This window comes from Chiloscyllium punctatum, chromosome 39, assembly GCF_047496795.1.
Source record: "Chiloscyllium punctatum isolate Juve2018m chromosome 39, sChiPun1.3, whole genome shotgun sequence".
NCBI lineage: Eukaryota > Metazoa > Chordata > Chondrichthyes > Orectolobiformes > Hemiscylliidae > Chiloscyllium > Chiloscyllium punctatum.
The window spans coordinates 40,847,025-40,873,008 of record NC_092777.1 but is presented as its reverse complement, the minus strand read 5'-3'; the positions used below and the strand labels follow the sequence as shown (position 1 = coordinate 40,873,008).

Below are 25,984 nucleotides of genomic sequence, written 5' to 3'. Positions count from 1 at the left end.
GTTGAGAATAAGGTTTGACCACATTATGAATACATCTTCCATTGTCATCAAGCCCTGGAGTGGAATGTGAAACTGAAGTGTTACTACTATACCACAAGATCTCCACCTTTTGGCTGGTTGCTAATTATACAGTAATATTAAGTAGACAGTAACTAAAGAATAAAGAGTTCAACATTTGTTTCTTTGGCCCAGTGTTTGTACAGAATGGTGTCCTGAACCCTATTAGCTTGCTCCAGAGCTTATTGTATGAAAATAAACTGTGATGGCCAAGTTACACTAAAAATATGCTACCCAGGCACACTTTTACATTGTATGTTGGTACTAGAGGGAATGAACATTGAAGGTAAAGACATGGGTATCACTAAATCACACTGATTTATCCTGGCTGGTATTGAGTTTCGTGTTCAGCTGTACTCCTTCATCACACTCCTGACTCGTGCTTTCGAGATGGCAGACAGAGTTTGAGCAGTCAAGAGTGGGGTTATTCACTGCATATTTCCCAAACTCTGACATACTTTAGTAGCCACAATATTTATTTAGCTGAATCCAATTTAGTTTCTGGTCAATGGTAACCCCCAGGATAGGCCATCCTTTGTCTAACTTGATCAGTACCTCCTCAAACAATTCTAACATTTGTCAGCCGTAATCTCCCCTTGGTGAAACCGTGCTGACTCAGCTTTATTTTGCCATGCACTTCTACGTACTCCTCAATCACATCCTTAATAATGGATTCTAAAATCTTACAATGACTGCAGTCAGGCCAACTGGCCTATAATTTCCCACTTTCTCCCTCCCTCCCTTCTTAAACAAAAGTGTTACTTTAACCATTTTCCATTCTTCTGGGACCCTCTCTGACTCCAGTAATTGCAGAACAGTCATACCAATGCTTCTATAATCTCTTCAGGTGAGTTCCTTCAGAGTCCTGGGGCATAGTTCATCCTCTCTGGGTGACTTATTCACTTTCAGACCGTTCAACTTCCCTAGCATCTTCTCCTCAGTGATGGCTACGACATTCACCTCTTCCCCGTGACTCCCTGAAGTTCTGATATGTCACTAGTATCTTCCACCGTGAAGACTCATGCAGAGTACCTGTTCAACTCCTCTGCCATTTCTTTGTTCCTCATCACTACTGCTCCAGCCTCATTTTCCCGCAGTCCAAAGTCCACTGTTACATTTTTATATATCCAACAAGAACTCCTGCAATCTTATTTAAAATTAAGAGTTAGTTTACTCTCATATTTCATAGTCATCCCCCTTATTATATTTTTAGTTATCCTGTGCTGATTTTTAAAGGTGTCTCAATCCTCTGGATTCCCACGAACCTTTGCCACATTGTATGCTTTTTCTTTTGCTTCTCTGCGGTCCTTGACTTCATCTAAGATTGCTTCATCCTCTCTTCCTTTGGGGATGAATTCCTGCTGTCCCTCCTGAAATATCCCAGAAACCCACTGCCATCTTTCCTGATGGGCACCCCTTCCAGTCACCTCCCTCATGTCTTTGTCATTACCTTTACTCCATTGTAATACCGTTACATCCGATTCCAGCTTTCCACCTCAAACTGCAGGGTGAATTCTCTCCTATTGTGGCCACTGCGCTCTAGGGGTTCCTTCACCTTAAAATCCATTATTAAGTCTGTCCCATTACATATTACCAAATCCATAAATACTTGTTCCCAAATGGGCTCCACCACAGGCTGCTCCAAAAAAAAACACCTTGTAGACATTCCACAAATCCCTTGTGATCTGCTACCAACCTCCTTTCCCCAGTCTACCTGCATATTGAAGTCCCTCATGATTATTGTAGTGGCTACACAGGTAGTGCCTTCCTTCCATACCTTTTCTATCTCCTAATTTATTTTCTGCCCCACATCTTAACTGCTGGTTGGAGGCCTGTACATTAGGATCTTTCTTGTTTTGCGGTTCCACAACTCTATCCACACGATTTATACACTTTCTGGCCTTATGTAGCTTCTTGCTATTGATTTCATTTAATTTCTTTACTAGCAAGTCAACTCTGCCCACCTGTCCTTTCGTCAGTATCCTTGGATATTTAGTTCCCAAGCGTCATGTCTCTGTGATGCACACAACATCGTACCTGCCAATTTCAATCTGTGCCACAAGTTTATTTATCTTGTTTTGTAGTGCTAACATTTAAATACGACACCTTCAGTCCTATTCCCCCCCAATAACTGTTCCCTTATCTGCTGTGCCTGAAGTTAGATTCCTGAGCCTTCCCATACTCTCTGTCCGAATACTTGTTCTGGAAACTTTAATAATCACAGCTGAGCCCTCCCTCCTTTCTGTCACTTGCTCATGGTTGAGAGTAGCTTGCTTGGTAATTGGCTGGGTTAAATGTGTCCTGCTTTTTGTGTACAGGATAGGCCTGAGGACATTTTCACATTGTCATGTAGATGCCAGTATTGTAGCTGTCCTAGCACTGCTTGGCTTGGGGCATGGCAGGTTCTGGATCATAAGCCTTTTGTCAGAATGGTGTCGGGTCCTGTAGTCTTTGCAGTATTTGAAATGTAAGCTTTTTTGCGAGAGAAGTGATGAAATGTAACTAAGTTACTAGAGAGCAGTTGGACACGAGGTCTTGCTTCAACATTGTGAGTTTACATCAACCGTTACATCAATCATTTACATAGTGCCTTTAATGTAGAAAAGGATGCTAAGCAACAGAGGGGGTTTTTAAAGAGGTAAAACTTTGTCAAAAATGTCAGTTTTAAGGAAGTTATGGGAAGGTAATGGACAGATTTATGGATGGAATTTCAGAGATTGAGGTCTCAGTGACTGAGGTATAACAAACTGAAGGGTGGAATGAAGTGAGGTCGGGACATGACACCAGAACAGGAGCCACAAAAATGTTCCAGGTGTGTGGGGAGGGAGTTGTAGGGCTGGAATAGGTTTCGGAGATGGTGACGATCAAAGCCACAATGGCATATGGAAACAAGGAAAACGTTTTTAATGCAGAGAAACAGGAATATGCTGTAGAATGTCATTGGGAGAATTTCTGATGAGCTGAAAGTTGCTGAATATGGACCGTTTACATTTTCCGATGGGACCGAGACGAAGTGGTCATGGTGTGAGGGCCGGAAGCAGGGAAAACAAGAAATGACTCATCCTCGACTAATGTTGTGTGCCTTTCAGATGGTGGCTGTTGTACAACTGGGTAAGCAGATTGAGAGCAGGTTTCCTGCCCAGTCTCAACGCCAAGAAATTGTGTTCAGAAGTTAAAATGGGGGGTTGATTTTAAAAAAAGTTCATTCATTTTCCTCTTAACATTATTTAACTATAAGTATCATATTATTATCAATAAATGATCCTTGCATTTCATTTGGAGCTGCTGTCGACATGGAGTAAGCGAACTGCAAAACAGCTGTGTGCTAATGATCCGATAAAATGTTAATTTAGTTTCTGTCTTGTTCCTTCCTGCAGTGGTGCACTGTTGAAATTCTTCCAGGATATTGAGTCTTCTACTTGATTTTAATCTCTCTTTGACTGAACACTTAGGAAATTCCAGTGCACTGGTGATGACACGGTGGCTCAGTGGTTAGCACTGCTGCCTCGCAATGCCAGGGATCCAGGTTTGATTCCAGTCTCGGGCGACTGTCTGCGTGGAGTTTGCATGTTCTCCCCCTGTCATTGGGGGTTTCCTCCAGATGCTCCGGTTTCCTCCCACAATCCATAGATGTGCAGGTTAGGTGATTTGGTCATGCTAAATTGCCCATAGTGTTCAGGGATGTGTAGGTTAGGTACATTAGTCAGGGGTAAATGTAGCATAATAGGATAAGGGGATAGGTCTGGGTAGGTTACTCTCTGGAGGGTTGGTGTGGACTTGTTGGGCCGAAGAGCCTGTTTCCGCATTGTAAGAATTCTATAATTCTATTTACAATTTATATAAGTTGTAAATAGATTCGGGGCAGCATGGTAGCTCAGTGGTTAACACTGCTGCCTCACAGTGCCAGGGACCCGGGTTCGATTCCAGCCTCAGGCAACTGTCTGTGTGGAGTTTGCATGTTCTCCCCGTGTTTGCGTGGGTTTCCTCCGGGTGCTCAGGTTTCCTCCCACAATCCAAAGGTGTGCAGGGTTAATCGCAGGGTTCAGAGTCTTTGGAGCTTTTCCTTCAGTAGGGTAGAAGCAGAGGATTTGAATTGGCAGAGGTAACTAGATTCTTTTAAAGCAAGGGGTGAAAGGTTATCAGGGTAGGAGTGTGTATTTGAGGGTGCAATCAGGCGTAATTGAGAGCAGGCTTGAGCGGCACAGGAGGCTGATAAATAAATTAAGAGCCCATGGTGGTATGGGCAAGGGACTGGCATGGATAGAGGATTGATTGACTGGCAGAAGGCAGAGAGTGGGGTTGGAGGGATAATGGGTTCTTTTTCAAGATGGCAGCCGGTGATGAGTGGAGTTCTACAGGGGTGAGTGATGGGACCACAATTATTACGTTATACATTCACAAATTGGTTGAAGGAACCGAGGGCCATTGTGGCTAAATTTGTAGATGACACAAAGATAGGTGCAGGGACTGGTAGTGTTGAGGAAGCAGAGAGGCTGCAGAAAGACTGGGGCAGGCCAGAAGAGTGGGCAAAGAAGTGACAGATAGACTACAGTGTGGGAAAGTGTGAGGTTATGCACTTTGGTAGGAAGAATAGAGGCACTTTCTAAATGGGGAAAGGCCTTGGAAATCAGAAGCACAAAAGGATTTAGGAGTCTTAATTCACATTCATTTGGCAGTTAAGGCAACTGCAATGTTAGCATTCATTTCAAGACAGCTAGAATACAAAAGCAAGGATGTACTGCTGAGGCTGTATAAAGCTCTGTTCAGATTGCATTTGGAATTTTGTGAGTAGTTTTGGTCCCAGTATCTAAGGAAGGATGTATGGTGTTAGCGAGGGTCCAGAGGAGATTTACAAGAATGATTCCAGGGATGAAAGGCTTGATATACGAGGATTCTGGGTCTGTACTCAACAGAGTTTAAAAGGACGAGGGGGGCTTTGATCGAAACTTACAAGATACTGAGAGGCCTGAGTCGAGTAGATGTGGAGAAGACGTTTTCACTAGTAGGAGAGACTATGACCTGAGGGCAGCCTCAGAGTGAAGGGATGACACTCTAGAACTGAGATGAGGAAGAACGTTTTCAGTCAGAGGGTGTTTAATCGGTGGAACCCATTGCTGTAGAGGGCTGAGGAGACCACGTCATTGAGTGTATTTAACATAGGTTCTTGATTAATCAAGAACCTCAAGTGTAACAGGGAGAAGGCAGGGGAATGAGAGTGAGAAACATATTAGCTGTAATTAATTGGTGGAGCAGACTCGATGGGCCAAATGGCCTAATTCTGCTCCCATATTTTAAAGTCAATAAATTTGTATGTTATGGTTATGTGATTTCATCAGCGATTTCACTTAACTTCTCAATTCAAAGACTGACCCTATTGGTAAGAAGTTCTAGATAATGTGGGAGATCAATGCAAAAGGAAGCAGGAGGGGAATTGAGTCAGTTGGAAATGTGCAGTATCAAGATTTTATTTTTACATCTTTTGAACAATCATTCTGGTCCTAGTTTCATTTGTTGTACATTTAAATTAATTGCAGTAACCCTGCTGGTTATGATACTATACTGTATAACATTGTTAGCTGCTCAGAGTCTTCCTATTTGCAACTTTCTCCAATCTAAAGGCAATCTTGAACTCTAGTTGGGTTTTACAACATTAGTGATTCCAGTCGGCATGAGCTGCATGCATGAAGTTTGTGATTGTCATTCAGTCTGGTGACTGGTGTTCTTGTAATGTGCTCCAATATCATAAAACCACTGATTAAGTAGATATCAAATAGAGCCTCCAATCACATTGACAACCATAAGAGCTATGACTAAAATCTTTACACAGAGGGGTACAGAGGACACAATTACAATTTAACAACCAGAGATTTTTTTTTTAACAACTGCACCACAGTCAGCTCAACATTGATTATTCGCTAGTACCTCATTTATTTTAAAAGTCATGGTGCTCTTGCCTAATTGGAAACACTCCTGAATAGCGAGAAGTCGGGAATCTGTTGTCTGAGTCCATAGCAACTGTAATTTAGAGCAAAAGCAGATCTTGGAGAGGTGAATAAATAGCCTGCCTGAGGGTACCTTACCGCAGGAAATGCCATTACTGGTTGCAGATGCTGCAGATGCCTGTGGTATGCATTCTGACATTTGTTGGATTAGCATGCAGATTCATCCAAAGTTGTGATTCTGATACAATGCATGAAACTTCTCCAAGACATTCTAGATAGCAACGATCACACAGGAAGCTTGAATCTTGAGAAAATGGGTCAGCGGTGTTAGAGTTTGCTTCAGGATAAAGACTGAGAAAATACTTTGAAGAGAACATGTCCTCCTGGAACCTGGATATCTTTTTAACACATCATTCCAATGACTGCTTTGTCCATTGCATGCAGGAAGAACAGTGAGACTCACGCTTAGAAAAGACCATAAGAAATAGGAACAGGAGTATGCCAATTGGCCCCTCAAGCCTGCTCTGCCACTCAGTAGGTTCATGGCTGATCCAACATTCCTCATGTCCACTTTCCTGGTAACTCTCTTTTCCCCTAAAGGTCAAGAATCTATCAACCCAGTCTTAAAAATAGACTGCTCCCACAGCGTCTCTATGGCAAGAAGTTCCAAACACTCTGAACCCTCTGAAAGAAGAAATTACTCTTCATCTCTTAAGAACTAGAGAAATTGAGGGGTGTGGTTCAGAAAAAGGAGGAGGCATATATCAAGTATTGACAGGATAGATCGAGTGAATCCTTAGAATATAAAGGTAGTAGGAGTATACTTAAGAGAGAAATCAGGAAGGCAAAAAGGGGACATGAGATAGCTTTGACAGATAGGGTTAAGGAGAATCCAAAGGGTTTTTACAAATACATTAAGGACAAAAGGGTAACTACGGAGAGAATAGGGCCCCTCAAAGATCAGCAAGGTAGCCTTTGTGTGGAGCTGCAAGAAATGGGGGAGATACTAAATGAGTATTTTGCATCAATATTTACTGTGGAAAAGGATATTCAAGATATAAAATGTGGGGAAATAGATGGTGATATCTTGAAAAATGTCCATATTACAGAGGAGGAAGTACTGAATGTCTTGAAACACACAAAAGTGGATAAATCCCCAGGACCTGATAAGGTGTACCCTAGAACTCTGTGGGAAGCTAGAAAAGTGATTGCTGGGCCTCTTGCTGAGATATTTGTATTATCAATAGTCACAGGTGAGGTGACAGAAGACTGGAGGTTGGCAAATGTGGTGCCACAGTTTAAGAAGGGTAGTAAGGACAAGCCAGGGAACTATAGACCAGTGAGCTTGACATCGGTGGTGGGCAAGTTGTTGGAAGGAATCCTGTGGAACAGGATTTACACATATTTGGAAAGGCAAGGGCTGATTAGGTATAGTCAACATGGCTTTGTGCATGGAAAATCATGTCTCACAAATTTGATTGAGTTTTTTGAATAAGTAATGAAAGGGATTGATGAAGGCAGAGTGGTGGACGTGATCTATATGGACTTCAGAATGGCGTTCGACAAAGTTCCCCATGGGAGACTGATTAGCAAGGTTAGATCTCATGGAATACAGGGAGAACTATCTATTTGGATACAGAACTGGCTCAAAGGTAGAAGACAGAGGGTGGTGGTGGAGGAGGGTTGTTTTTCAGACTGGAGGCCTGTGACCAGTGGAATGCCACAAGCATCGGTGCTGGGTCCACCACTTTTCATCATTTCTATAAATGAATTGGATGTGAACGTAGGAGGTACTGTTAGTAAGTTTGCAGATGACACCAAAATTGGAGGTATAGTTGACGGCGAAGAAGGTTACTTCAGATTACAATGGGATCTTGATCAGATGGGCCAATGGACCGAGGAGTGGCAGATGGAGTTTAATTTAGATAAATGCGAGGTGTTGCATTGTGGGAAAACAAATCTTAGCAGGATTTATACACTTAATGGTAAGGTCCTAGGGAGTGTTGCTGAACAAAGAGACCTTGGATTGCAGGTTCATGGCTCCTTGAAAGTGGAGTCGTAGGTAGATCGGACAGTGAAGAAGGCATTTGATATGCTTTCCTTTATTAGTCAGAGTATTGAGTACAGGAGTTGGGAGGTCATGTTGTGGCTGTACAGGACCTTGGTAAGGCCACTTTTGGAATATTGCATGCAGCTCTGGTCTCCTTCTTATTGGAAAGATGTTGTCACACTTGAAAAGGTTTAGAAAAGATTCCCAAGCATGTTGCTAGGGTTGGAGGATTTGAGCTACAGGAAGAGGTTGAATAGGCTGGGGCTGTTTTCCCTGGAATGTTGGAGCCTGAGGTTTATAAACCTTACAGAGGTTTATAAAATCACGAGGGGCATGGATAGGTAAATAAACAAGGTCTTTTCCCTGGGGTGGGGTAGTCCAGAACTAGAGGGCATATGTTTAGGGTGAGAGGGGAAAGATATGAAAGAGAGCTAAGGGGCAACGTTTTTATGCAGATGGTAGTGCATGTATGGAATGAGCTGCCAGCGGAAGTGGTGGAGGCTGGTACAATTGCAACATTTAAAAGGCGTCTGGATGGGTATATGAATAGGATGGGTTTGGAGAGATATGGGCCAAGTGTTAGCAAGTGGGACTAGATTAGGTTGGGATATCTGGTTGGCATGGACAAGTTGGACTTAGGTCTGTTTCCGTGCTGTACATCTCTTTGACTCTATGTCTAGGATGGTCATGTTCTGAGACTAAGCCTTCTGATCTGTCTTGCCCCCTTAGCATTTACATTGTCAGGCCTCATAATAGATGCTACTGGCAGTGTGGCTGACGTTGGAACAACAGGTTTACTGCGTAGCCCCAAGACAGCCAGTGAGAAGAGAATACATCTTTTGTTCTGCATTATCAAGCAGATTTATTTTAACAGAACTGCAACTTGTACTCTGGAAAGCAGCAGCTCCATGGTTACCATAAAAGGATTTCTGTCCATGCTATGAGCTACCTCTGCTCAATTCTTTACCTTGTTAGAACCACAGAGCTTGGTCCTACTCAATGGCAGTGAACTGTCTTAGTGAAAGTTGTAAATTGTTGGCTCTTGCCACTGGTTTACCAAGTGTAAAATCTTTTCTTTTTTTCAACTTTCCAGAACCTTGTGTCATTTTAAATTCTTCAGTTGAAACTTTGAAATTCAGACGCGTGGGAAGAAGTCTTTTGAAGTCATTTGTGACGTAGACAAATACCTTTGTGTACTCCTCCAGGTGAAAATGTAATGGATCTCGGAACGCTCATGGGCCAGATACACAGATTAGAATCCGAGAACTGTAATTTCTATAGAAGCCAAATAAATAACATTTACAGGTTGCATCCCATGTCACATGCAAATAATGTGTCTTTCTCTCTATTTTAATGCAGCCTAATGCAGTAAAGAATGTGCCAGACTTTCTTCGTTACTTCCGTGCTAAGATGCAGCAAGCTGTTCCCCATAGTCTCATTATCTGGTATGACAGTGTGCTGAAGACTGGACATTTGCAATGGCAGAATGAACTGAATAAGGACAACAAGTGAGTGACTGAAATAGTGAGTGAGTGAGTCATCTGCTGTTCAAACATAATTTTGTGTCTTATTGAAATCAATAACTTTGATTCTGGTCTTCAGTTCAGTTGTGTGCTGGTCATGTTGTAATCTGAAGGGCTTTTGCCCGAAACGTCGATTTTGAAGCTACTTGGATGCTGCCTGAACTGCTGTGCTCTTCCAGCACCACTAATCCAGAATCTGGTTTCCAGCATCTGCAGTCATTGTTTTTACTGATATTGTAATCTGTATAGAGTGTATTATCTCCCTATAATGTGTAGTGAGACGTAGACTGCAGTCTGAATAATGAGGCCCAGTAACATTTGAGACCTCAGGGCTTGACAGTGAGGAAGCTGTTGTTCAGAGAATACATGGAGAGGAGAAGAATTCAGGAAGCAAATGATAGCTTCTGTTACATTCTGTCTGTTCCAACCATCTTGATAAGATGTCTTACAATGCTAACATGATCTACTTTGCCTTTTCCAATCCCCAACTATAAGGCATAGAGTCACCAAGATGTACAGCATGGAAACAGACCCTTCAGTCCAACTCGTCCATGCCGACCAGATATCCTAAATGTATCTAGTCCCATCCGACAGTAGTTGGCCCCACATCCCTCTAAACCCTTCCCATTCATATACTCATCCAGATGCCTTTTAAATGTTGGAATTGTGCCAGTCCCCACCACTTCCTCTGGCAGCTGATTCCATACACAGATCACCCTCTGCATGAAAAGGTTGCCCCTGAGGTCTCTTTTAAATCTTTCCCCTCTCACCCTAAACCTATTCCCTCTCATCTGGGCTCCCCTACCCCAGGGAAAAGACCTTGTCTATTCACCCTTTCCACGCCCCTCATGATTTTATAAACCTCTCTATATTTACCCCTCATCCTCTGACGCTTTCGGGAAAACAGCACCAGCCTATTCAGCCTCTCCCTTTAGCTCAAACTCTCCAATCCTGGCAACATCTTTGTAAATCTTGTCTGAACCATTTCAAGTTTCACAACATAGGAGGGAGACCAGAATTGCTTCTTTGGTGTGTTTGCTTTGCTATATACTCTGGGTACTCTGGCCTATTTTTATCTTGCCTGTAAGTGTTTACATCCTCGTAATATTAGTGTTACTTTTATAACAATCTTGTTATCATTTGTCTTTTGTAGAAAGTACATGTGCTGCTTGGATTTTGCAAAAAGACTGCAGTTTAAAGAAACCTAGTAGCTTCAACTGGAAATTTATAACAATGATGAACTGTAGCCAATCATTTGCCCATTTATCATAAGTCTTTGTTGTGGTTTTCTTTAAAATTATTCTGAATCACTTGAGGCCACTACATTTCACAGATGAACACTATATAGTGGAGGGAAGTATCTGTTCCATAATCTATATTCAAAATCAGTTAAGGGAATGTAAACATAGATCTACAAATATCTGGAAAATTATGACTGAAAAACACTTAGGGACTTTCTCTGGGTAAAGTCCTTACTTCAGTGTCTTTTTTTGATGACATCTGTTATTGTTTTTGGGCTTTCTTTTTGGATCTTCCACAGTATGGAAATATTACACTTCAAAAAAATTAGCATTTGAAATGCTGCACGTTGTGCTATAGGAACAAGATTTTGTTCAATTTCTCAATCATCTTTGAGAGTTGATTTCCAGGATTCAGAACTTAGAACCTTTTGATGTCCAAGTGTAATGATTTGAGGCTGAGAGCCATTTTGGAGTTGGAGTGGTAGCTGCACGTTTGAGAATCTCCAAGTGCTTGCTGGAGACTGCTGTGCAATCTGTACTGGAGTGTGAAACTGTCTGTAGCATAAAGCAATCATCCATGCCAGTGTTGCCAGTTTAGAAAGATAAGATTTTGATCATGATACAAAAGGTCAAATTATTATTAATGTTGAACACAGTGCTTACAGTAAGCTAGAAGAATAATTTACAGATTCATAGGAAGTAAAAGATTATGCTATCAGACTGGTTTGATAAATTGCATGTCTTTCTGCTAACTTCTAGCATGAGACTAAATGGAGTATTTCCAAATGTGATTACATTTCACCAAATGTCTGTGAAACTCAAACATTTTATTCACAAATGCATAACAATGCCTGAGTGTTTGACCAGTGCTTTATGTTGCTAGTATGTGATCTTGTTGTGACTCATTTTACTTTGAGCCACACATTTTTGTATTGAGTATCTAAATGTTTTTTTTGGTTACTTCACACATTTTCGTTCCTTCTTGCAGAGTATTCTTTGACTCCTGTGATGGCATTTTCCTCAACTATAACTGGATGGAGGAACATCTTCAGCAAATGACATCGATGATAGAAGGACGCCAGGCTGATATCTATGTTGGAATTGACGTGTTTGGCCGAGGAGATGTCGTAGGGGGAGAGTTTACAACCAATCGGGTAAGGCTGATTTAGAGCTGTATTCAGACAATTAACAGCTCCAAAGGCAGTTCTTAACTCCTCCTCCCAAATCTCTTATTTTATTTCTCTCTTATTATATGACTGCATTATTTTCAATGGACCCTTCAAATCAGAGGGAACCATTGAGTATTTTGGTCATTTTAATGGGATATTCTGTTTATCGCTTGCATGAATTGCAGATATGAATATTGATCTGTGCTTAGTGAACATATTGTTGCTCAAATTGTCAGTCGACTGGTAAAGGGAGATAGTGGTCTTGTATGAATCCAGTGAAATTACTACTCCAGTGACCCAGGCTGACACTGGTTCAGATCCCATGTGGCTGGGGTTTAAATTCAATTAATTTCAGGGGGTGAGATTTAAATTCAATTAATAAGTCTGGAATATAAAGTTATTCTGCTTAATAATGACCATGCCAACTAACATTGTTAGTTGTAAATCCCCCATCTGATTTATTACAGTCCTTGTGGGAAGGAAATCAGCCCTTGGTCCTGTTGACATGTGACTCCACTCATCACCACCACCCCCTCCCCCCCCCCCCAACTGAAATGGCCTAGTAAGTCACTTAGTTCAATAGTAATTATGAGGATGGGCAATAAATGCTGGCCTTGCTAATGATGTCCACATCCTGTAAAGGAATAGAAATAAAAAGTCATTTCTAACTTATGTTGAAAAGTTCACAACTTTGATTTTCTGGACCATTACGGTTTTATTGCAGCAATTTTGTCAGACTATCTAATTGGTGACATTTTAGGAAGAGGAAGAATTAAGTGTGGCACAGTGGAATAAGGAGTTCCCTTCTTTGCTGGTACAGGGTTTTGACTTTTGCAAAGGAATTTGCATTTCATATTAGTGCTTTTGCTGCCCTCTGCTGTTGATTCATTGTATTCACAGCTGCTGCTTTGTGCATTTGACCAAATGAGGTTTCACAGTACAGTTCTTTGACCATGCTCAAATGATGGCAATAAATCATGGCTAAACATTTTTTAAATTCTTAAAGTTCGAATACTGAGACAAGAATTTGGAATTGGCCAGAAATTTGTTTTTGCAGCTGTTGAATGAAAGCTAAAATCTGAAAAGTTTAAGGCCAAAGAGTAAATTATAAAGGTAATAGAGTCTGCAATTTGCACTGGTCTGGATAATGCTTTTTCATCAGTTTCAGAGTGCAATGCGTCTTATAAGTCCAGTTGAAAATAAAGGAATGAATTGAAGGTCCAGTTTGCGTGTGCTAGACCAATTCTTCTTCAAGTATGGATACCACACAAGTTGTTTAATGGTTGAATATCAGATTTCCTGCCAGTTCCTGCATTGACTAGAGCCTTTTTATATGGTTATTTTATAAAAGTCTGTACAGCAGCTCAAAGACAGAGATTATTTTTAAGAAAAAGGCAATTGTAGGTCATCCTTTTGTATACTGTATGTTACTCAAGCAAATTACAAATCCAGGAACAAGGAACAATTTCATTTTAAATATGAGAAGCTGTGACACAATTGTGTGCATTTTGGAACATGTAATTATGTCTTTGAAGTACGTTCAGACTACCTTCTAATAGTTCAAAGTAATACATAAATGGAAGTTAATTTTAGTAAAAAGATATTGTCGTTCGTCATGCAATTGATTCCCTGCGCTCAAAAGTAAAAGTTTCAGAACTCGTTAGCTCTTCAATGCAGCATTAAATAGAAAGCCTACCTGCCTATTGCAGGTGAATGTTAAAGAAGTAAACCAGTAGTTGTTCCACCTTCTTCCTCCACTATCTCTACAATTATTAAATTGGCTAACTGACCATCTCACAGTTGTATGGCTTATTCACCAATATTTCAAAACAATTCCTTCTGTATAAAGTACTTCATGATGTCTGGAGAAATGGCAAGGTTCTATATCAATGAAGATTTCTACTCTATAAGTACAACTTATTTTGATAACTTTTGCAAATCCCTGTTTGGCACTGTTATAATTTGCAGAAACTTAAGGATAATTTTTGCGCAAGTTGCAAAAATGTTCTTAATTATCCCATTTGTTGAAAGCTTCTAACCACAAAATTTCTTTCTACTGTTACAACTTCATAGTAATTTGCATTGTCTTCCAGTCTTTGGAACTCATCCGCAAGTACAACTTCTCCGCAGCTATATTTGCTCCTGGCTGGGTCTACGAGACTTTGGGAAAGGAAAACTTCCATCAAAACCAACACAAGTAAGTCAACATTGTTCAATGGAATATTGATGCTTACCAAACTTGCGGCGATCAGGTCACCAAGTTCATCACATGACACAAAATATGTGCAACAGGTGCGGTGAATGTTGTAGCAATGTCCCAGAGATGAACCGGGATTAAGGGCTGGGGTAGAATAGCACTGAGGCTGAGCGATATTGTGAATAGCAGCTCTGTCACAGAAACAGAGTAAGGTAAAAGGTAGGAACAGGGAAAGGTGATTTGGTCCTTCGTGTCTGTTTTGCCATTCAATCCTATAATCATGGCTCATCATTCAACTCGGTAACTTATTCCAGCTATCACTGCACACTCTTTGATCCCTTTAGCCTTAAGAATGATTAGATTCCCTACCGTGTGGAAACAGGCCCTTTGGCCCAACCAGTCCGCACCAACCCTCCAAAGAGTAACCCACCCAGACCCATTTAGCATGGCCAATTCACCTGACCTGCACATCTTTGGACTGTGGGAGGAAACTGGAGCACCTGGAGGAAACCCATGCAGACACGGGGAGAATGTGCAAACTCCATACAGACAGTCGTCCGAGACTGGAATTGAACCTGGGATCCTGGTGCTGTGAGGCAGCAGTGCTAACCACTGAGCTACCATGCCACCATATCTCATTCCTTCTTAAATGTTCAATGTTTTCGCCTCAATTGCTTTTCTCTGGGAGAGAATTCCAAAGGCTCACTACTCTCTGGGTGAAGAAATTTCTCTTGATATGGTCCATCCTGTATCCAAAGACTGTGATCCCTGGTTCTGGATTCCCTGGTCATTGGGACCATCCTTCCTGCATTTATACTATCTAGTCCTGTTAGAATTTTATTGCTTTCTATGAGATCATTTTTCTAAACTCAAGTGAGTATAATCTGGACCGATTTAGCATCTCTTCATATGTTAGTCCTGCCACCCAGGAGTCAGTCTAATAAATCTTTGTTGCACTCTCTCCATAATCAGAACATCCTTCCTTTGACAAGGAGACCAAAGTTGCACACAATACTCTATGTATAGTCTCACCAATGCCCTGTGCAATTGCAGCAAGGCATTCCTGCTCCTGAATCCTCTCACTCTGATGTCCAATATAACAACATTATACTTCATTTACCATGCATTTTCCCACTTGCTCAACTTGTTCCAATCAGACTGAAGCATCTTTGCATCCTCCTCATATCTCACTCTCTTAGTCAACTTTGTGCTGTCTGCAAACTTACAGACATTATACTTCATTCCCTTATCTAAATCATGAATATATCTTGTGAATAGCTGGAGTCTAATTACTCATCACTGTGGTAACCCACTAGTCACTGACTGCCCATTTATTCCTACTCCGTTTCCTATCTGCCAGCTAGTTCCCTAACTATGTCATTCCACTGTTTCCGTGCCAATGTTGTGTGCCTTCTGTAAGCTCAAGTAAACCACATCCAACGACTCCTCCTTATCAATGTCTCGAATTACAATCCTCATACTTCGGTAGATTTATCAAGGATGTTTTCCCTTCCTTAAGTCCATGCCCACTCTGTCCGATCCTTTCATTATTTGCCAAGTGCTCTGCTTTTAAACCTTTTAAAATGGACTCCAACATTTTCTGTGCTATGACACTAGGTTAGCCATTCTATATTTCCCAGTTTTCTCTCTATCCTCTTTTTTTTAAACAGTGGGGTTACATTAGCCAGCCTAACAATCTATAGGCACTGTTCCAAAGACTGTAGAATCTTGAAATATGGCACCAATGTTTCCATTATTTCCACGGCCACTTCCTCAAATACTCTGAGATGTAGATTATTGGGCTCTAGGGATTTATCAATATTTAATCCCATCAATTTCCAAACACCATTTCCCTTCTAGTACTGATTTCACTTGGTTCTTTCCTCTCAATAGACCCTCTTTTCCTCAACATTTTGGGACATTACATGTGTCCTTCTTCATGAATACAGAACCAAAATGTATATTTTATTGGTTTGCCAATTTGTTCCCAATTTAAATGTAACCTGTTTTTGACTGTAAGTGACCTACATTTGTCTTCACTGACCTTTTTCTCTTCACTGACCTTTTTCTCTTCACATACCCTCAGAAGCTTTTACAATCAGTTTTTATGTTACTCGATTTTCCCTCTCTTAGTCAATCCCTTTTTCCTTCTTTGCTAAATCTAAACTACTTCCAATCTGCAGGTGTGCTGCTTTTTTTAGCCAATTTTTATGTCCTTTCCTGGGTCTAATATTATCCCTAATTTCCATTTCTGGTTTTAGTTTTGTTCCAGTCAAAGAATATTTTTAGTACTGGCAGCTAATTATTACCCAGCATCCAGTTGCAATACAGTAACTGCCAGAATTTCATTTTCATCGACAGTGGCCTCTTTACTGCATAACTGAATGCAGCGAGACTGGAGATTATTTTTATAAAATTGAAGATTGTTTCTACCTGCAGGACTTTTACTTAATTTTAACATGGCCAGGTAGACTCTAGTGTGTTCTCAGTCAAATAGATTGCCACAGGGTCCTAATGTCTCACCCAATAGAGAGCATCAATTCACCAAATGATTTACCCCATGCGACTGAAGTGTCAAACAACACGACACAAATGCTACTGGCATTTCCATTGTTCCATTTGACACAGTGGGTGAAAGAGCAAGCATTATGGGAATGAGTTCTGTGCAGTTATTGCAGGTAGAGAAGACATTAGGGCTGCTCTGAGATTTCCTCCCAAAACTACTTCTCTGTTCCAACTCTCTCCCTTCCTTTCAAAGTCTGTCTTGCCTGGCCCAATATCTGTACATGTGATAACATTTGTTTGAAGTGCCTTAGAATGTTTTACTATGTTGAAGGGATTATGTAAATATAAGTCAGGTTGTGGGGGGAGTTTGACATTATTGATCACATTTTGTGAAAGGATTTGTTATGTGTTGGAATCTGTTGTCTGTCTGTCTGTCTCTTTCTAGGTTCTGGAACTTGTTGACTGAATACTTACCCAGTCATAGCATCTGCAGCTTGCCCTTTGCCACCTCTTTCTGTCAGGGCTTTGGAATGAATCTTTACAGGAATGGAAAGGTAGGACTTGAGTGACTAACTTTACAGTACAACGTTAACTCCTTCCCTCCCTGTCCTCAGGCAGCAGACATGTGGAGGGAGCCTATGTGGAGCAAACTAATTTTGAATTTAATCGCATGAAAAAAAGAATGTTGAACACATTCATTTTTGTAACTAGTCATCATTGCTGCAATGGTAGGACTGAGCATTCCCCTGATTCACCTTCCTCGTTATGTTTAAAAATATGTCCTTAGGATGAGCTTCCTTTGTGATGTTATTGTATTAAGTTCATCCAGGTGCAGTAGAGGGTGGTATATGTACATTCAATTGCCCTCCATGCTCCTGAGAAGATGGTGGTCCTCCTTGGACTAGTGCAGTCCCTGTGTTTCCAGGACTTCAACAATAGTGTTAGACAGGGAACATCCAGGAAATGCCAGTAGCATTTGTGCAGAAATAGCAGCTTGCAGTCTAGTCAGGATAGTCTGAGGAGGATGGTCATGATCTTGTTGCTCTTGCGCTTCTTGGTGGTAATGCTGAAAGGACAAGAACGGATGTTTGCTGTAATCTTGGTAAATTGTACGCTACTAATGGAGTGACTGGGTATTACATCCAGTGGTGGAGGCACTACTCAAGGAAGTTGCTCTGTGTTATTAGGTTTGACAGACACTTGGTGAGGAGATCCAAATGTCAATCTTTACTTAGTTTTAGATTCATTGACAAAGTGAGAAATCAGAAATTTATGGTTCCTAAGTCTACAGTCCCCAACCAGTGTCAGTATGTGTCTCCTGATGCTCTTTAAATGAACCAATAAAAGAACCAATAACCAAATTGACCAGCAATAGCCCCCTAACAGGGCTGTGTAACACAGATCAAATCCTCAGTGGCACTGTGTTAGATTTAAATTGAAGTTTTTAAGGGAGTCTCTCTCGCTCTCTCTCTCGCTCTCTCTCTCGCTCTTTCTCTCTCTCTCTCTCTCTCTCTCTCACACGCGCTCTCTCTCTCTTGCTCCTACTCTCTTTAGTGTGTTGTATACACACATGCTGTTATCGCAGAAGAGTGCACCTCCCCGTCTTGTAACCACCTAATCTTATTTATACAATTAGCACAATTTCAGCTGTGAAGAGAGATTAGAGTGGCTGGGATTGTTTTCCCTGAGTGGTGGAAGCTGAGAGTGGATCTGATTGAGGCGTACAAATTTCTGAAGGGTCAGAGACAGGATAGCTCGGGAGAAACCTTTCCTTTAGGTAGAGGGGTCAGTAAACATGGGGCCCAGTTTTGAGGTAAGAAGCAGGAAGTTTAGAAGATTTTGAAGAAAACCTTTTTCTGGAAAACCTGTTTTTGCTGCCCAAAAGCATGGGAGGGGCTGGGACCCTCAACACATTTTAAGAACTGTTCAGATGAACACTTGAAACACCATAGCATAGGGCCGAAAGGCCTCTTTCTGTGCTGTAAAAACTCTAGCCTGTTTATGATGAGCTTCCTTTGTGATGTTATTGTATTAAGTTCATCCAGGTGCAGTAGAGGGTGGTACGTGTATGGAATGAGCTGCCAGAGGAAGTGGTGGAGGCTGGTACAATTGCAACATTTAAGAGGCATTTGGATGGGCATATGAATGGGAAGGGTTTGTAGGGATATGGGCTGGGTGCTGGCAGGTGGGACGAGATTGGGTTGGGATATCTGGTCAGCATGGACGGGTTGGACCGAAGGGTCTGTTTCCATGCTGTACATCTCTATGAGTGTATGAATCTTGAGTACACCATTTCATTCCCGACTTGAGCCTTGTAAATGATGGAGAAGCTCTGAGGAGTCAGGAAGTGTTTGGCTTGGTCTTTTAGCTACTTTATTGATATGGCTAGATCACTTATTCTTTGATTCAGTGATGGCAGTTTGTTTGTGGAAGGAGGTTTGTTGATAACAGTAGATTTTAAAATTGGGGATGTGGAGATAGATAATCATGACCTGGCACTTGTACTAGTGACTTGAATCCCAGGCCTATGTTTATTCAGGCTCTATTGTAAGTTGCCTCAGGTTGCTTAATTATTGCAGAAGTGGAATTAAACAAGTTGAATCCTCAATGAACAGCCTAGTTCATGACCTTATGAGGGAAAGAAGGTCATTTATAACACAACTTAAAAAGATTGACTCAGGATGTTTCCCTGAGGAGCTCCTGCAGTCATGTCCTGAGGCTGCAGTGACTGACTTCTGGTGAGCATTTCCATAAATCCTGTTGAGACCAGCTACTGGAAGGGTTTCCCCTGGAAATTTACTGACCAGTACTGGACCAAATGCTGCCTTGACTTTGGGGATGGTTACTGTCACCTCTGCTTTGTGTTTTACAGAGAATTCTTGATGCTGCAGTAGTGTTTGTTCTGCTTGATTCTGTAGTTCAGCACAAACATAAAATTTGCCAGTCTATTCAAGCACATGTAAAATAAATGTTCTGTGACTCCATGTAAATAACACTTAAATATATTGGACATACATCTCTTATTCATTTGTGAATCTATTTCTTAATGACTGTTTACAAATCAGCATTAAAGGCACTCTCCTACAAACTCCATTTAGCACAGAATGAATCTCAAACAAGTCCACACAGACCCATTACCCAAACCTATTATTCTACATTTACCCTAACTAATGCACCGAACCTACACATCCCTGAGCACTATGGGCAATTTAGCATAGCCAATTCACCTAACCTGCACATCTTTGGATTGTGGGAGGAAACCGGAGCATCCGGAGGAAACTCACGCAGACACAACTCCACACAGACAGTCGCCCGAGGCTGGAGTTGAGCCCGGGTCCCTGGTGCAGTGAGGCAGCAGTGCTACCACTGAGCCATTGTGCCACCCCAGACAGCAGAGTTCTTTCATGCGCATTTGAACTCATCTCATTCTTGTTGGACCTTTTTGACATAAAAGGCATCAGTAAGGAATATAGGAAAAGGAGTAGGCCATTCTGTCCATTGAGCCTACCCCACCATTCAATACGATCATGGCTGACTGAACACTCAAGTGCGTTTTACTCACTCCATCCCCATAACCCTGTACACCACTGGTAATCCGAAATCTATCAATTTCGACCTTAAAGACACTCCAAAAGATTGAGCTTCCAAAGGTTCACATTCCAAAATAATTTCTTCTCATCTCAAACCAAATGAACATCCCCCTTATTTTTAAATTATGTTTGAGTTTGATTTATTGTTGTCATGTCATAGAGTCACAGACCCTTTGGTCCAACCCGTCCATACCGACCAGATATCCCAACCCAATCTAGTCCCACCTGCCAGCACCGGGCCCATATCCCTCCAAACCCTTCCTATTCATATACCCATCCAAGTGCCTTTTAAATGTTGCAATTGTACCAGCCTCCACCAATTTCTCTGGCAGCTCATTCCATACATGTACCACCCTCTGCATGGAAAATGTTGCCCCTTAGATCTCTTTTATATCGTTCCCTAAACCTATACCTTCTAGTTCTGGACTCCCCCACCCCAGGGAAAATACTATTTATCCTATTCATGCCCCTCATAACTTTGTAAACCTTGATAAGAGCCTGTTCAGTCTCTCCCTATAGCTCAAATCCTCCAACCCTGGCAACATCCTTGTAAATCTTTTCTGAACGCTTTCAAGTTTCACAACATCTTTCTGATAGGAAAGAGACCAGGATTGCAGTGGCCGAACCAATGTCCTGTACAGCCGCAACATGACCCCCCAAATCCTGTACTCAATATTCTGACCAATAAGGGAAAGCATACCAAATGCCACCTTCACTATCCTATCTACCTGTGACTCTACTTTCAAGGAGCAATGAACCTGCACTCCAAGGTCTCTTTGTTCAGCAACACTGCCTAGGACCTGCCTTATACACCTGAGTGTATAAGTCCTGCTAAGATTTGCTTTCCCAAAATGCAGAACCTCGCATTTATTTGAATTAAACATCATCTGCCACTTCTCAGCCCATTGGCCCATCTGATTAAGATCTTGTTGTAATCTGAGGTAACCTTCTCCACTGTCCACTGCACCTCCAATTTTGGTGTCATCTGCAAACTTACTAACTATACCGCTTATGCGCACGTCGAAATCATTAATATAAATGACGAAAAGTAGAGGTACCAGCACCGATCCTTGTGGCACTCCACTGGTCATAGGCCTCCAGTCTGAAAAACAACCCTCCACCACCACCCTCTGTCATCTACCTTTCAGCCAGTTCTGTATTCAAATGGCTAGTTTTCCCTGTATTCCATGAGATCTAACCTTGCTAACCAGTCTCCCATGAGGAACGTTGTCGAATGCCTTGCTGAAGTCCATATAGATCACATCTACTACTCTGCCCTCATCAATCCTCTTTGTTACTTATTCAAAAAACTTCATTAAGTTTGTGAGACATGATTTCCCACGCACAAAGCCATATTAATTATCCCTAATCAGTCCTTGTCTTTCCAAATACATGTACATCCTGTCCCTCAGAATTCCCTCCAACAACTTGCCCACCACTGACGTCAGGCTCACTGGTCTATAGTTCCCTGGCTTGTCCTTACCACCTTTCTTCAATAGTGGCACCATGTTAGCCAACCTCCAGTCTTCCGGCACCTCACCTGTGACTATTGATGATAAAGATATCCCAGCAAGAGGCCCAGCGATCACTTCCCTGGCTTCCCACAGAGTTCTGGGGTACACCTGATCAGTTCTTGGGGATTTATCCACCTTTATGCATTTCAAGACATCCAGCATTTCCTCCTCCGTAATATGGACAGTTTTCAAATGTCACTATCTATTTCCCTACATTCTATATCTTCCATGTCTTTTTCTATATTAAATACTGATGCAAAATACTCGTTTAGTATCTTCCCCCGTTTTCAGCGGCTCCACACAAAGGCCACCTCACTGATATTCTCTCCCTAGTTACCCTTTTGTCCTTAATGTATTTGTAAAAACCCTTTGGATTCTCCTTAACTCTATTTGCCAAAGCTATCTCATGTCCCCTTTTTGCCATCCTGATTTCCTTCTTAAGTATACTCCTACTGCCTTTATACTGTTCTTAGGATTCACTCGATCTATCCTGTCTATACCTGACATATACTTCCTTCTTTTTCTTACCCAAACCCTCAATTTCTTTAGTCATCCAGCATTCTCTGCACCTACCAGCCTTTCCTTTCACCCTGACAGGAATATAATTTCTCTGGACTCTCATTATCTCATTTCTGAAGGCTTCCCATTTTCCAGCCGTCCCTTTACCTGCGAACATCTGCCCCAGTCAGCTTTTGAAAATTCTTGCCTAATATCATCAAAATTGGCCTTTCTCCAATTTAGAACCTCAACTTTTAGATCTGGTCTATTGTCATCCATCACTATTTTGAAACTAAAACAATTATGGTCGCTCCCCCACTGACAGCTCAGTCACCTGCCCTGTCCTTTTTCCCAAGAGTAGGTCAAGTTTTGCACCTTCTCTAGTAGGTACATCCACAGACTGAATCAGAAAATTTTCTTGTACACACATAACAAATTCCTCTCCATGTAAACCCCTAACACTATGGCAGTCCCAGTCCATGTTTGGAAAGTTAAAATCCTCCACCATAACCACCCTATTAATCTTACAGATAGCTGAGATCTCCTTACAAGTTTGTTTCTCAATTCCCTCTAACTATTAGGGGGTCTATAATACAATCCCAGTAAGGTGATCATCCCTTTCTTATTTCTCAGTTCCATCCAAATAATTTCCCTGGATGTATTTCCGGGAATATCTTCCCTCAGCACAGCTGTAATGCGATACCTTATCAAAAATGCCACTCCCCCTCCTCTCTTGCCTCCCTTTCTATCCTTCCTGTAGAATTTGTATCCTGGAACATTAAACTGCCAGTCCTGCCCATCCCTGAGCCATGTTTCTGTAATTGCTATGATATCCCAATCCCATGTTCCTAACCGTGCCCTAAGTTCATCTGCCTTCCCTGTTAGGCCCCTTGCATTTAAATAAATGCAATTTGATTTATCAGTCCTACCTTGTCCCTGCCTGCCCTGACTGTTTGACTTGCTTCTGTTCTCACTGGGTCCCCCCCCACTCCACCCCCTCCACCTTACTAGTTTAACTCCTCCCGAGCAGCTCTCGCAAATTTCCCTGCCAGTATGTTAGTCCCCTTCCAATTTAGGTGCAATCCGTGTGTGCATCGAGATTTTGTGAAAAGTGTTGTTTTGCATGCTTTACAGGTAGATTGTACCTTACAAAATGCATGAGGATAGCAGAACAGAGTGGAGAATACAGTGTTACAGCTACAGAGAAGGTGGAGAGAGAGACATCACTATTAACATCTGAGAGGTTCATTCAAAAGTCTGATTATAGAGGGGAAGAAGCTGTTCTTGAACCTGTTTGTACATGTATTCAAACTGTCATATCTTCTGCCTGATGGAAGAGGGTTGAAGAGAACATGACGGGTGGGGGGTGTCTTTGATTATGTTAGTTGCATTCCCGAGGCAGCAGGAAGTATAGATGGAATCAGTGGATAGGAGGCTGGTTTGTGTGATGGACTGGGCTGTGTTCACAATTCTCTGTAGCTTCTTATAGTCTTGGGAAGAGCAGTTGCCAAACCATGCTGAGATGTATCCAGATAGGATGCTTTCTATGGCGCATCTATAAAAATTGCTGAAGTCTTTGTGGACATGCTTGTTGAGGAAGATATGTACAGACCTCCTAACAATGGTCAGGACCACGGGTACAAGATGTACCGGGAAATAGACACAGCATGTCAGAAAGGCAAGGTCATGGTGATCATGGGGGACTTCAATATGCAGGTGGACTGGGTGAATAATGTGGTCGGTCGATCCAAAGAAAGGGAATTCATGGAATGCTTACAGGATGGCTTTTTGGAACAGCTTGTGATGGAGCCCACAAGGGAGCAGGCTATTCCGGACTAAGTGCTATGTAATGAGCCAGACTTTATAAAAGATTTTAAAGTAAGGAAACACTTTAGAAAGCAGTGATCATAATATGGTAGAGTTCAGTCTGCAGTTTGAAAGAGGAGGAAAAATCAGATGTAATGGTGTTACAGTTACATAGAGGTAATTACAGGAGCATGAGAGAGAATTTTTCTCTTAAGTAGACCCCTACTGCTTTTATACTCTTCTAAGGATTCACTCGATCTCTCCTGTCTATAACTGACATATGCTTCCTTCGTTTTCTTAATCAAATCCTCAATTTCTTTCATCATCCAGCATTCCCTATACCTACCAGCCTTCCTTGGTCTATCCTTTTCCATCACTATATTTTAAATCTAATAGAATTATGGTCGCTGGCCCCAAAGTGCTCCCCCATTGACACCTCAGTCACCTGTCCTGCCTTACTTCCTAAGAGTAGGTCAAGTTTTGCATCTTCTCTAGTAGGTACATCCACAGATTGATTCAGAAGATTTTCTTGTACACACTTCACTGATTCCTCTCCATAGCCCCAGTCTATGTTTGGAAAATTAAAATCCCCTACCATAATTACCCTATTATTCATACAGATAAGTGACACATCCTCATAAATTTGTTTCTCAATTTCCCTCTGACTATTACACAATCCCAATATAACACAATCCCAATAAGGTGATCATCCCTTTCTTATTTCTCAGTTCCACCCAAATAACTTCCCTGGATGTATTTCCGGGAACACCCTCCCTCAGTACAGCTGTAATGCTATCCCTTATCAAAAACGCCACTTCCCTGCCCCTCTTGCACCCCCCCACCCTCCCCACCCTCCACCTTTCTGTCCTGCCTGTAGCATTTGTATCCTGGAACATTAAGCTGCCAGACCTGTCCATCCCTGAGCCATGTTTCTGTAATTTACTATGATATCCCAGTCCCAGGTTCGTAACCATGCCCTGAGTTCATCTGCCTTCCCTGTTAGGCCTCTGACATTGAAATAAATGCAGTTGAATTTATCAGTCCTACCTTGTTCTCTGCTTTGACCCTGCCTGCCCTGACTGTTTGACTCACCTTCGTTCTCAATTGTACCGGTCTCAGATTGATCTCTTTCCTCACCATCTCCCTGGGTCCACACCACCTTACTAGTTTAAATCCTCCAGAGCAACTCTAGCAAATCTCCCCACCAGTATATTAGTCCCCTTCCAATTTAGGTGCAATCCATCCTTCTTGTACAGGTCATTTCTACCCCAAAAGAGATTCCAATGATCCAAAAATGTGAATCCTTCTCCCATACACCAGCTCCTCAGCCACACATTCTTCTGTTCTATCCTCCTATTCCTACCCTCACTAGCTAGTAGCACTGGGAGTAATCCAGATATTACTACTCTCGAGGACCTCCTTTTTAAATTCCTGGCAAACTCTCTGTAATCTCCCTTCAGAATCTCAACCTTTTCCCTTCCTATGTCGTTGTTTCCATTGTGCACAGTGACCTCTTGCTGGCCTCTTTCCCCCTTAAGAACATTCTGTACCCTCTCTGAGACATCCTTGATCCTGGCACCAGAGAAGCAACACACCATTCTGATTTAGTAAGGGGTGGTTGTGCGTGACAAACCTGTTTGAATTCTTTGAAGAGGTAACAAGTAGGTTAGACCCAGGGAAACACAGTGGATGTTATCTACCTGGACTTCCAAAAGGTCTTTGATAAGGTGCCTCACAGGAGGCTGCTGATTAAGGTGAGGGCACACGGTGTTCAAGGTGAGCTACTGGCATGGATTGAGGATTGGCTGTCTGACAGAAAGCAGAGACTTGGGATAAAAGGTTCTTTTTCGGAATGGCAACTGGTGACAAGTGGTGTCCCACAGGGTTCAGTG

The 25,984-nt window shown here is 41.9% G+C and overlaps 1 protein-coding gene across 1 annotated transcript in view; it reads left to right on the top strand.

Annotated features, from left to right (window-relative positions):
• Window positions 1-25,984, top strand: part of engase (endo-beta-N-acetylglucosaminidase) — a 59,555-nt gene that overhangs the window by 11,136 nt on the left and 22,435 nt on the right. Inside the window, exons 6-9 of the mRNA XM_072558508.1 lie at window positions 9,409-9,557; window positions 11,802-11,967; window positions 14,076-14,179; window positions 17,130-17,238. Of these exons, the coding sequence (XP_072414609.1) occupies window positions 9,409-9,557; window positions 11,802-11,967; window positions 14,076-14,179; window positions 17,130-17,238 (528 nt within the window). The remainder of the gene's footprint in view (window positions 1-9,408; window positions 9,558-11,801; window positions 11,968-14,075; window positions 14,180-17,129; window positions 17,239-25,984) is intronic.